Here is a 12,703-nt window from a genome sequence, read left to right as displayed (position 1 = left end):
TAAAGGCCTGCGCACGCAGCGCATTGGGGTCCTTTGTAAATAGGCATGTACACCGTATGTCGGGGGCCGACACCAGCCACGTGGGCCCCCGACCCCCCAGTCCCGGCCTGTTTCGGTTATAGTCCGTTAGTGCTGTTAGCTAGATTCAAAATCCCGTCTCGGAACCGTCTCGATAAATTTTCAATTTTCATAACGGGATCTCGGATCGGCTCGGTTCCCGGCAAAGTAAAAAAAAATAAAAAATAAATAAATAAATAATAAGGCTTCAAAAATAATGGAATTTCATTACAATATATAAACAACAATGAAAAAAATTCATTTCTGATGTTGAGTACTTAAATTCCGACTTAGCTTCCATTTACCGGGATGAAATAAAATACACCGCCTACATGCAGATGATCGGCCACCGACGGGACCGGGTTATCTCATTACAGTTTGTATTGTCGTGTAATTTCTTGCTCGGAATGTCAGAGAGAGGGAGAAAATGTTTCTGCCCAGGCATATTTGAGTCCCGGTTGGAGTTTCATTATCATTTTGTGAGTTGTGATCGCCAAGGGGCTCGCTCCCCCCCCCCCCCCCCCCCCGTTCCCCTCCTCTCCCCCGCTCGGCAATGCCGGGTACTTCTGCTAGTAAATTATAAAGCAGGCGATGTAGTGATCACCCCCCCCACCCCCCCCCCCCCTCCGTTCCCCTCCTCTCCCCCGCTCGGCAATGCCGGGTACTTCTGCTAGTAAATTATAAAGCAGGCGATGTAGTGATCACCCCCCCCTCCTTATTTTGACTCTGTGACTAAAGTAAACGTAATCAACTTATCAGGCCTAAAGTGGAGATAAGATAACCAAAATACTTTCACATTCAAACCGTCAAACCAAACCCCGAGGGATTCTTACAATTTATAGATTTAGCGTTGCAATTAAACATAAACGTTCATCAAAAACTCATTTCATAAAACTACATAATGTATTGTACTTGTATTAATACATTGTGTGTAGAATAATCCGTTATAAACGTGTTTTTAATCTAAATAAACATCGTCCCTCCATTCACGGAGCCTCGAGCGAGTCCCTCGATATTAATGTGCTAAAGGCCATAGCAACCACATTCCGTAACTCGTCTCCAAGGACGGACACGTGACCGCAGCGTAAGGTGGGGCGAGGCGGAGTGATACAGCGGAAGGATTCAACGGTTTAATAAAGCCGCGATGCGGGGGATTTTCATTGTGACCTTTATCCTGATTTCGTTACCTCCGCCACCAAAGGTAGATGGAGATTATGTTTTCACTCCTGTCTGTTTGTCCGTTTGTTTGTAAAACACAATATCTCAAAAAGTTGTGGACGGATTCGGACGAAATTTTGTGGAGATGCAGCGTGTGTGACAAGGACGACATGATTAGATGTTGGTGAAGATCCGGATTCGGAATTCGGATTCGTTTGCAGTGCATTGTTTGTTGACAAGGGGAAAATCCTGGAACAGTGAGTTTACTTTATCTATCATCGTTTGTGTCAGTTCAGCTGCACTTGCGAAAAATGATGCTTGTGCAGAAGCAGAGTAATGAAAGCAAGGCTCAATAAATGCCTCTATTATGGAAAATATCTGCAAGAAGTTGGAATTTTAACCGGGATTTTTTTACCGAGAAATTGCGTCAATCAATTTATCTCGGGACCATCCCGAGTCCGTCTCGAAAGCCGAAACCGCCGGGATTTCGTCCCGGTCTCGGCTCGGTTGACAGCCCTATAGTCCGTCCTTTGTCATTGAATACCGCTCGCTCGTGAACCATCGTCGTCTCCTGACTTGTCATGTTACATATCGTTTTTGGACCCATCTCTGAATGGTGAAGAATCACTTTATTAAAAAATAAATAAATAAATAAATAACGTATCCAAATCCGTATCTTCAACAAAATTAAGTAATTCTTCCTCGTCACACACGCAATCTGCCCACTAAGTTTCGTCTGAATCTGCCCATAACTATTTGAGATGTTATGCTGTATATAGTTTTTGGCCCCCATCTCTCAATGGTGAAGAATCACTCACTTAAGAAACTAAAAAATTATTGTATCCGGACCCGGATTCGGATATTCATAAAAATCTAATAGATCCACCCTTGTGACACATCCAACTTGTCCACCAAGTTTGGCCTAAATAAATCCACAACTTTGAGATATTGGACTATATATCGTTTTTGAATCTGTCAATGGTGAAGAATCACTTTTAAATTCTTGTATTTGGATCCGTATCTTCACCAAAATCTAATCATTTCGTCCTTGTCACACACTCAACCTGCCTACCAAATTTCATCCAAATGCATCCATAACTTTTTGAAATATCCTGCACACAAACAAACAAACAAGAATACGTCATGCAGAGCACAATACTTGCAATATCCATCCCCACCCCCTAAAAAAGGTTGCCATCGATCTATCAAATTTCCATTCATCAAGATTAAAATTGACGATCTTGATCAAAGCTCGGGTCAATAGGATGAAAAGTGACGATTTTAGAAGTTTGACCTTGAGTTGACCTTTGACCTTTCCCCTCCAGAATAGTTGGTTTCCCAATTCAGTGAGGCACTGTGTAAATGCTGTTAAATTTTCAAGTCAACTGGACGAAAATTGATGATTTTGGAAATTTGACCTCAAGTTTACCTTTGACATTTTGACTTTAAAATAGTTTGTTTCCCTATTTAGTGACTCAATGTGGAAATGCTGTTCAAATTTCAAATCAATTGGATGAAAAATAGCGATTTAAGAAACTTGACCTCCAGATGACCTTTGACCTCAAAATCAATAGGCTTCTCAAATGTGACGACCTCTAAACTTGAAGTTTCATGACTATCGGTTTAGAATTGTGACCTGAGGCGAGTGACAGACAAACAGACAGAGGTGGAAACATAACGTTCCCACACCTTTGGTGGCGGAGGTAAAATAAATAAATAAGAGAACAGTCTGGGATTTAACATTTTAGCATCTTATTTGAGTATTGTATTAAACTAGATTTTTTTTTACATAAAAAGTAAAGTTGGGCGTTTGTTGAATGGTTAATTCGATGTTGACACCAAGTGTCCCCCTCCTCATCCCTCGTGCCCACTTTTAAGTTCAGATTCATACGAGCTATACTTTCACCGAAACATACCTTTCCGAGGATAGACTCTAGACTGGGAGCTTCCATTGTATTTGTCGCAGATTTGTGAAAGATCTCTCTCCTTTCTGTAGTATTCTCGTCCGCACACGAGCTGCACACACTCTTACATAGGCTCTGGACTTCTTGCTGCAAAGCACGCAGTCGTTCGATGACCGCATCTTGCCGTCGTTCGAGGACTTGCAAGCACTCATCAGAATCGGAGCCAGGTCCAGATCTGGGACTCGTCTGCGCAATAGAAAATGCAGCGTTCAGTGTTACAAAATGGATATCCACAATATTTTTAATTGTTTGAAAAGGCAGCGGGTTAAAAAATCCCTACAGTAAAATACATAACACATAATCAGTTTAGTTTTGGCGTCAGGAAGGGCATCCGGCCATAAAAACATTGCCTCAAACAGGGAACCATGATTGTCATGGGGCCCGCAAGGCTAACCCCCGCTCCAGCGGGGAAAATGGCCTTAAAACGATCATCCATAATCAGTTTAGTTTTGCGAGGAAAGAAAAAAACAGTGAAAACAGGCACTTCTCTCAATCATGTAGAACAGCTCGAGCAACTATCAAAGTAATACCATGAAAATGGATCTCTCGTGACACCCATATTGTCACTGCAGACAAACAACTCCCTCCCTCCCACACATCTCCCTGCTCTCAAATGTTGTGTGCTCTCAAGTGTTTGTGTGCTTCCCCTTCTCCCCCACCATCTTGTCTTCCGCTCCCTCTTTTTATATATTTTGTTTGTCTGGTTGATTTGTTTGTGAAGTAAATGTCAGCTCTTTCACGAGCCTCGATTCAGTATACAAAAAAAAGAAAAGAAAAAAACTAGTGGGAGAGAATTCTTGTTTTCACCTTAAATTTGAATTTTTTCAAAAATTCTTGAATTAAAAAAAAAAAATCCATCAATTTCGATTTCTTTATTTTACATGATCCATTGAAGACTCAAATCCCTTAGTTCAGGAACAGCCGACCAGCAAAAAATTTATTCCTCAAAACCTGTTCTGTCACTTACATGGAAAACCACAAAATTCATGGAACACCTTCCCTTCCCATTTCATTTGGACGAAGTTAGCTCAAGCGCTGCATCGCTGGGCACCGCCATCTTGTCTGAACCTCAATATTCCCCTGCTCTGAGAGCCCGATCGGCAAATTTGATTGGTCAAGATGGAGTACGATTTTGCCAAAATTAGTGCTAAACCGGAGGTTTTCGGAAGTACAAACAGGGCAATTTGTGTTCTACAGTGTTCAGAAGAAGTAATTCAATTGAAACAAGAAAGAGCAATCAGAGATTGCAGACCCAGAAGGCAGAAGGGGGGTTGGGGGGATTGGTATACCTTTTCCTCAAACAAGGACGTGTTTTTGTGGTTTTTAAGGTATTTGTGTTAAAACAAATATGGCGGCCAAACTACATGACCGATGACGTCATCATTATTATTTGTTCTCCATCAATTTATCCCTAGATGACGCTCAATAAATTTCATCTTGATCGGATGAAGTTTTGTACTTGTCGAATTATGACGTCATAATGGAGGCACCTATGACATCATTAACATATGTTATTCCCCATGGAGAGAGCCATGTCTCAATTTTTCCTATGCAGTGCTTTCGGAGATATAGAGGTGCAATTTTTTTCAGGTTTTCCAAGATGGCGGCCGAACCACGGGACCTATGACGTCATCATTTTTTTTCTCCACCAATTTATCCCAAGATGACGTTGAAGAAATTTCATCTTAATTGAATGAAGTTGTGTACTTGTTGAATTATGACGTCATAATGGAGGCACATATGACATCATCATTAACATACTTTATTCCTCATATGGGGGCGAGTTCCGCATCCGGGCCCTCGAGCGACGGGGCTTGCTTTGATCTCTCCACGGCATCAAAGTTTGAGTGTTTTCCCGTTCGTTTCTTTGTCAAATTTCCGCTGCGTATTTTGTTGTGTATGTGTTATTGTGCGTTTCTATTTGGTTTTGGTTTTGTAGTTGTTGCAAATTTGTGTGTAATTAGTCGTTTCTTTGTCCGTGCCTCGTGCGGCCTGGTGTCTCGTGCGGCCTCCTCGTCTGGACTTGTGCCCCGCCCCCTATATTCTCGTTTGTTCTTTCACCTCTGCTCCTGCTTTCTCAAATCCACGTTCTCACTTAGAGACTTTTCCCAGATTGTTTTCATGGTTTTGTTGAAATATTTATTTAAATATGTTTAAACCGCAGCGGTGATCCCCCCCCTCCCCCCCACAGGATTTCCATGTTTTAAACGTTTCCCAGTGTGTACCCTGGATAAGAATAGGTACGCCGTATCCCTGCGTGTCGTAGGAGGCGACTAAGAGGGTTGGCGTCAGGAAGGGCATCCGGCCATAAAAAATATTGCCTCAAAAAGAGAACCATGACAATTACAACTACATGTGGGCAGGGTACAGCCCGAAGTGGAGATCGGTTTCTGAGGTTTGGGACATGGAATGTAGGGACAATGACAGGGAGATCAGGAGAAGTGGTGGAAGTATTGGTCAGAAGAAGAGTGGACATATGTTGTGTGCAAGAGACGAGATGGAAGGGAAGTGGTGTGAGAATGGTGAAGGGTAGGCAGGGACAGAAATACAAGTTTGTGTGGCAAGGGTGCTTGGAGGGCGTGAATGGTGTTGGTGTCCTGTTTTCTGAGGAGTTTGTAGACAGTGTGGTGAGTGTGACTAGAGTGAGTGATAGGTTGATGATGGTGAAAATGATGATTGGAAAGCTCTTGGTGAATGTCATCTCGGGATATGCTCCGCAGGTTGGTCGGAGCGATGAAGAGAAGGACAAGTTCTGGTGTGCGATAGAGAAGCTGATGGAAAACGTGAAAGATGAGGAAGTTGTTGTGGTAGGAGGAGACCTAAATGGACATGTGGGAAGGAGTATTGATGGTTTTGATGGAGTTCATGGGGGTTACGGATATGGTGTGAGAAATGGAGAAGGTGAAAGGATTTTGGAGTTTGCTGATGGAGCTGATTTGTTGATTTGTAATACTCAGTTCCAGAAAGAGGATAATAAGCTTGTTACATACACGTCAGGTGGGTCGACGACAACCGTTGACTACCTGATGGTGCGTAGGCGAGATAGGGGGCACCTCCGAGACACAAAGGTGATCCCGGGGGAGGAGGCTGTTTCACAGCACCACTTGGTTGTCTGCGACGTAAGGGTGAAAGGTGCGAGGAGAGCTCGGTGGGTGAAGTACCAACCGAGAATGAAGGTGTGGAGGTTGAAAGAGGTGACAGTAAGGGAGGCATTAAAAGAGAGGCTGAGTAGGGTCGAGGATGATGTGGTTGAGCTTGAAAGTGGTTGGATGTCAATGAAAGCTAGTCTGTTGGGAGCCGTTGGTGAGGTATGTGGATGAACAAAAGGACCACCGAGGCACTCGGAAACATGGTGGTGGGATGATGAAGTTGGAAAGAGGATTGACGAGAAGAGGAAGAAGTTCAAGGAGTGGCAGAAGGCGAAGGGTACGGGAGCAGAAACAGCAGAGCATGAAAGTTATAAGGCAGCCAGGAAGGCTGCAAAGAAAGAGGTAGCAAAGGCGCAGGAGGCATGTAGGAAAATGTTTGGAGAACGCTTGGATTCGGAAGAGGGTCAGAAAGCAGTATTCAGGATTGCAAAGCAGATAGCGAAAGAGAGGTGTGATGTGATGGGGGTGAGCTGCTTGAAGGATGAAGTGGGACAAATCGTTGTCGACCCAGATGGAATTAAAGGAAGATGGAAAAGATATATGGAAATGCTGTTGAATACAGAGAATGAATGGGATGGCAACATAGGGAGTAACCCAGTTTTAGGACCGGCAGAGAAGATAACTGAGAAGGAAGTTGAGGAAGCGATAAAAGCAATGAAGGGTAGAAAAGCAGGAGGGCCGACGGGAGTTGTGGGAGATATGTTGAAGGCAGCAGGAAGTTGGGGTGTGAAGAGAATGACAGAGATCTGTAATCTGGTGGTGAAAGAAGGCCGCATTCCAGTGCATTGGGAACTGAGTACCCTCGTCCCTCTATACAAGGGGAAAGGTGACCCTCTGGAGTGTGGCTCGTACCGAGCGATAAAGTTATTGGAGCATGGAATGAAGGTATTGGAAAGGGTGTTGGAGAGGAGGATAAGGAAGAAAGTGAAGATCGACGAAATGCAGTTTGGATTTATGCCAGGAAGAGGAACGACAGACGCGCTTTTCATTGTGAGGCAGTTGCAGGAGAAGTACATGGAGAAGAGGAAGAAGTTGTTTCTTGGGTTTGTTGATCTGGAGAAAGCATTCGATCGGGTTCCACGCAAAGTATTGACATGGGCATTGAGGAAGTTAGGAGTGGAGGAATGGTTGATCAGAGTAGTGATGGCAATGTACAAAAGAGCGCGCACAGCTGTAAGGACGAAGGACGGGAACAGTGGTGAGTTTGAGGTGAAGGTGGGAGTGCATCAGGGGTCGGTACTAAGTCCACTACTATTTGTAGCTGTGATGGAGGTGCTGGCTCAGAACGTAAAGGAGGGTTTACCATGGGAGTTGTTGTATGCAGATGATCTGGTGTTGATTGCGGAAAGTATGGATGGACTGAAGGAAAAGATGAACACGTGCAAGGAATGTATGGAGACAAAAGGTCTGAAGGTGAATATCAGAAAGACGAAGGTGATGGCAAGTGGTAAAGCATGTGGTGAGGTGGAAAGAACTGGGAAGTGGCCCTGTGCTGTGTGTAGGAAGGGTGTCGGAGTGAACTCCATTCAGTGTACAATGTGCGCTGAGTGGGTTCATCAAAAATGTAGTGGTCTGAGAGGGTCATTAACCAGTGTGGCAGCTACATTCAAATGTAAGGTGTGCATAGAGGGAGCTGCAGATGGAGGAAATGTTGAGTTGGATCTTGGAGACGGCGTGAAACTGGAAGGTGTGAAAACATTTTGCTACCTCGGAGACATGCTGAATGGAGAAGGTGGATCAGACTCGGCAACGGTTGCTCGAGTGAGATGTGCATGGAAGAAGTTTCGGAAATTGAGTGGCGTGCTGATGATGAGGGGAGTGTCGTTGAAGCTGAAGGGAAAGGTGTATGCTGCATGTGTGAGAAGTGTTATGATTTATGGGAGCGAGACATGGGTAATGAACGTAGAGCAGCAACGAAGGTTGGAAAGGGTGGAAATGCGAATGGTTCGACGGATGTGCGGAGTATCGTTGAGAGAGAGGAAGACAAATGATGAATTGCGAAAGATGATGGGAATAGAACCTGTGATTGATGCTGTGAAGAGGAACAGGTTGAGATGGTTTGGTCATGTGTTGAGGAAGGATGAAAGTGACTGGTTGAGAAGAGTGATGGAAATGAATGTAGAAGGAAGTAGAAGATGGGGAAGACCGAGAAAGACTTGGCTAAAGATGGTGGAAGAAGAAATGCTGGCAAGGGGGTTAACAAGGAGAGATGCAGAAAATAGGGCAAAATGGAGAAGATTGTCATGGGGACCGCAAGGCTAACCCCCGCTCTAGCAGGGAAAATGGCCTTTAAAATGCATGTTGTTGTTGTTGTATAGCAATGTATCGTTGAGAGAGAGGAAGACAAATGATGAATTGCAAAAGATGATGGGAATAGAGCCTGTGATGGATGCTGTGAAGAGGAACAGGTTGAGATGGTTTGGTCATGTGTTGAGGAAGGATGAAAGTGACTGGTTGAGAAGAGTGATGGAAATGAATGTCGAAGGAAGTAGAGGATGGGGAAGACCGAGAAAGACTTGGCTAAAGATGGTGGAAGAAGAAATGCGGGCAAGGGGGTTAACAAGGAGAGATGCAGAAAATAGGGCAAAATGGAGAAGATTGTCATGGGGACCGCAAGGCTAACCCCCGCTCTAGCAGGGAAAATGGCCTTAAAATGCATGTTGTGTTGTTGTATTCCTCATGGAGAGTTCTTCACAATGAGCCATGTCTCAAATTTTTTCTATTCAGCACTTTCGGAGATATAGAGGCGCAAAGTTTTTCGGTTTTTACAAGATGGTGCCTGTACCACGTGACCTATGACGTGATAATTATCATTTTAAAAATTCTACAGGAGGAGGTTTCACCGATGGTGAAAATTTCCTGTCAATCGGACCAACGGTTACAGAGAAAATCATATTTATTCTGTGCGGACAAACAGACAAACGGACTCAAATGCAATACCTTCTCCTCTGGCGAGGGTAATGAATAAGTTTTAAATATTGTAGGTAAATGAACCAAAAAAAACCCAATGAATCCGAAGTTTACCACCGTTGATGTTTTGAGAAGCACCGTCTTTTACACCACCTTATTTAACACGTTAAACTAGTTATTTGTGCCTGTTGTTATCTCCTGCGAGCAAAGTGATAAAGTAGGGTTAATCAAGTAGTTGATAAACAGGTATGAAAAACTAATGTGGTGTAAAAGACGGTGCATCAACAGCAGTAAACTTCCGAATTTTTTTTCCTACAACCTTAAAAATCCCGATTTTATTTAAATTGAATTATATACTGAACACTGAAGAACACATTTGGCAATTTCAAACTCCTTTTGTTTAGCATTACTTGGACAAAAATATTACTGCATTTTACATCATCACGACCAATCAAATTTGCTCCTCACAGACCCCACACCCACCATGTCCTTGTTTCTCAAGATTGCGTGGGGGAAGGTGTTCCACGAACTCCAGTTCATTAGTCCCCTACCTGGAGGAGACCACAGGTTTGCTCTCCGACCAATCCGTCCCACCTGTGGTTGGCAGACTTTTCCCCCATAACCTTTAACATGTTAAACTTAGATGGTACATGTGGCTTTATTACGATATCACAAGTTACAGAACAAGTCCATTTAATATTCGACGTTTGTCCAAATTTTCACGTCGTTATGACCTTTTTGATCTTGGAACAAGAACATTCATTGGCACCGGTAGAGAACATGTGTTTCAAAACAAGTCTCCCTGTTGTACTTTTCCTCAATGACATGTCGCTAACCTAGGGGGGGGGGGGAATTGGTATACTTTTCCTCAATGACATGTCGCTACCCAAAGGGGGGGGGGGGGGATTGGTATACTTTTCCTCAATGACATATCGCTACCCAAAGGGGGGGGGGGATTGGTATACCTTTCCTCAATGACAAGTCGCTACCCTAAAGGGGGGGGGGGGGGGGATTGGTATACCTTTCCTCAATGACATGTCGCTACCCCAAGAGGGGGGGGGGGGGGGATTGGTATACCTTTCCTCAATGACATGTCGCTACCCTAAGGGGGGGGAGGGGATTCGTATACCTTTCCTCAATGACATGTCGCTACCCTAAGGAGGGGGGGTGGGGGGATTGGTATACCTTTGCTCAATGACATGTCGCTACCTTAGGGGGGGGTGGGGGATTCGTATACCTTTCCTCAATGACATGTCGCTACCCTAAGGGGGGGGGGGGGGGGGATTGGTATACCTTTCCTCAATGACATGTCGCTACCCCAAAGGGGAGGGGGGGGGGATTGGTATACCTTTCCTCAATGACATGTCGCTACCCCAAAGGGGGGGGGGGGGATTGGTATACCTTTCCTCAATGACATGTCGCTACCCTAAGGAGGGGGGGGGGGGGAGGATTGGTATACCTTTCCTCAATGACATGTCGCTACCCTAAAGGGGGGGGGGGGGGGATTGGTATACCTTTCCTCAATGACATGTCGCTACCCGAAGGGGGGGGGGGATTGGTATACCTTTCCTCAATGACATGTCGCTACCCAAAGGCGGGGGGGGGGGGGGGATTGGTATACCTTTCCTCAATGACATGTCGCTACCCGAAGGGGGGGGAGGGGTTGGTATACCTTTCCTCAATGACATGTCGCTACCCCAAAGGGGGGGGGGGGGATTGGTATACCTTTCCTCAATGACATGTCGCTACCCCAAGGGGGGTGGGGGGAGGGGGGGATTGGTATACCTTTCCTCAATGACATGTCACTACCCTAAGGGGGGGGGGGGGGGGGGATTGGTATACCTTTCCTCAATGACATGTCGCTACCCGAAGGGGGGGGGGGGATTGGTATACCTTTCCTCAATGACATGTCGCTACCCAAAGGCGGGGGGGGGGGGGGATTGGTATACCTTTCCTCAATGACATGTCGCTACCCGAAGGGGGGGGGGATTGGTATACCTTTCCTCAATGACATGTCGCTACCCGAAGGGGGGGGGGGATTGGTATACCTTTCCTCAATGACATGTCGCTACCTTAGGGGGGGTGGGGGTGTTGTTATACCTTTCCTCAATGACATGTCGCTACCCTAAGGGGTGGGGGGATTGGTATACCTTTCCTCAATGACATGTCGCTACCTTAGGGGGGGTGGGGGTGTTGTTATACCTTTCCTCAATGACATGTCGCTACCCTAAGGGGCGGGGGGATTGGTATACCTTTCCTCAATGACATGTCGCTACCCCAAAGGGGGGGGGGGGGGGTTGTTATACCTTTCCCCAATGAAATGTCGCGACCCTGTCCCCCTGTAACTGTAGTGTAATGAGGGGTAAAAGGGCCGCGGCGGCGGAGCTCGACTAGAAGGCCGCGAGGCTCCATGAACTCACCTCCATCGGCAGTGCGGAGCATTCCGGGTTCACTTTGTACATGCACTTCGGGGGGGACAACTCTAAGTTCTCGCTGTAGATCACTTTCACCTTGTACATGTCGGAGCGAGAATTAAGACAGCAAAAGGGAAAGGTGAGTCAAAGATGCGGAGCCGAAACCGATATAAAAATAAACCACGAGACGGACAATGAACAGCGCCCTCTACAGGCGACTCAAACTTTCTATTCAATCACTAAATTATATATACAGTACATTTATATATTTATATATACAGTGTGTGTGTGTGTGTGTGTGTGTGTGTGTATGTGTGTGTGTGTGTGTGTGTGTGTGTGTGTGTGTGTGTGTGTGTGTGTGTGTGTGTGTGTGTGTGTGTGTGTGTGTGTGTGTGTGTGTGTGTGTGTGTGTGTGTGTGTGTGTGTGTGTGTATATCTACATATATCCAGGGTGTCAGAAGTAGCGCCCGATTTCTGTTTATATATACATTTATTTCTACCTTCTTGTACACTGTAATACAAATGGCAAACAAACAATCAACTGACAGAAATATATATATATATATATATATATATATATATATATATATATATATATATATATATATATATATATATATAAACAGAAATCGTTATATACATTTGTATTACAGTGTACAAGAAGGTAGAAATAAATGTATATATAAACAGAAATCGGGCGCTACTTCTGACTCACCCTGTATATATATACAGTCACGTGAAAAAAGTCAAGTCAAACAGTCATTGCCCTACAGAAACTAGACTCAATAGGTCGTTAATCTGCCCCCTTGGCAGAAACAACCTCAAGGCGTTTCTTATAACTGTCTACCAGTCTCTGACATCGACCTGGGAGAAATTTTCTTCCCACTCCGCCATGCAGAATTAACTTTCAGCTGTGCAGATGGCTGTTTGAGGGGTTTTTGCATGCACAGCTCGTTTCAAATCCCCCCACAACATCTCGATGGGGGTAAAAGGTGTTCATTGGCAAACTTTAGTCTTGCCTTGATGTTCTTTCTGGACAGCAAAGGTTTCC

At 44.8% G+C, this 12,703-nt stretch overlaps 1 protein-coding gene across 1 annotated transcript in view; it reads right to left on the bottom strand.

Annotated features, from left to right (window-relative positions):
- The window catches only part of AIMP2 (aminoacyl tRNA synthetase complex interacting multifunctional protein 2), a 36,444-nt gene extending 24,581 nt beyond the window's left edge, over nucleotides 1-11,863 (bottom strand). The window contains exons 1-2 of the mRNA XM_068110377.2: nucleotides 11,659-11,863; nucleotides 3,132-3,365 (exon numbers count right to left, since the gene is read on the bottom strand). Coding sequence (XP_067966478.2) covers nucleotides 3,132-3,365; nucleotides 11,659-11,757 — 333 coding nt within the window. The 5' untranslated portion in view covers nucleotides 11,758-11,863. The remainder of the gene's footprint in view (nucleotides 1-3,131; nucleotides 3,366-11,658) is intronic.
- Nucleotides 11,864-12,703: the final 840 nt, after the last annotated feature.

Source organism: Myxine glutinosa, chromosome 3 (genome assembly GCF_964187855.1).
Source record: "Myxine glutinosa chromosome 3, kmMyxGlut1.1, whole genome shotgun sequence".
Lineage (NCBI taxonomy): Eukaryota > Metazoa > Chordata > Myxini > Myxiniformes > Myxinidae > Myxine > Myxine glutinosa.
This window is presented reverse-complemented; position numbering and strand designations above follow the sequence as displayed.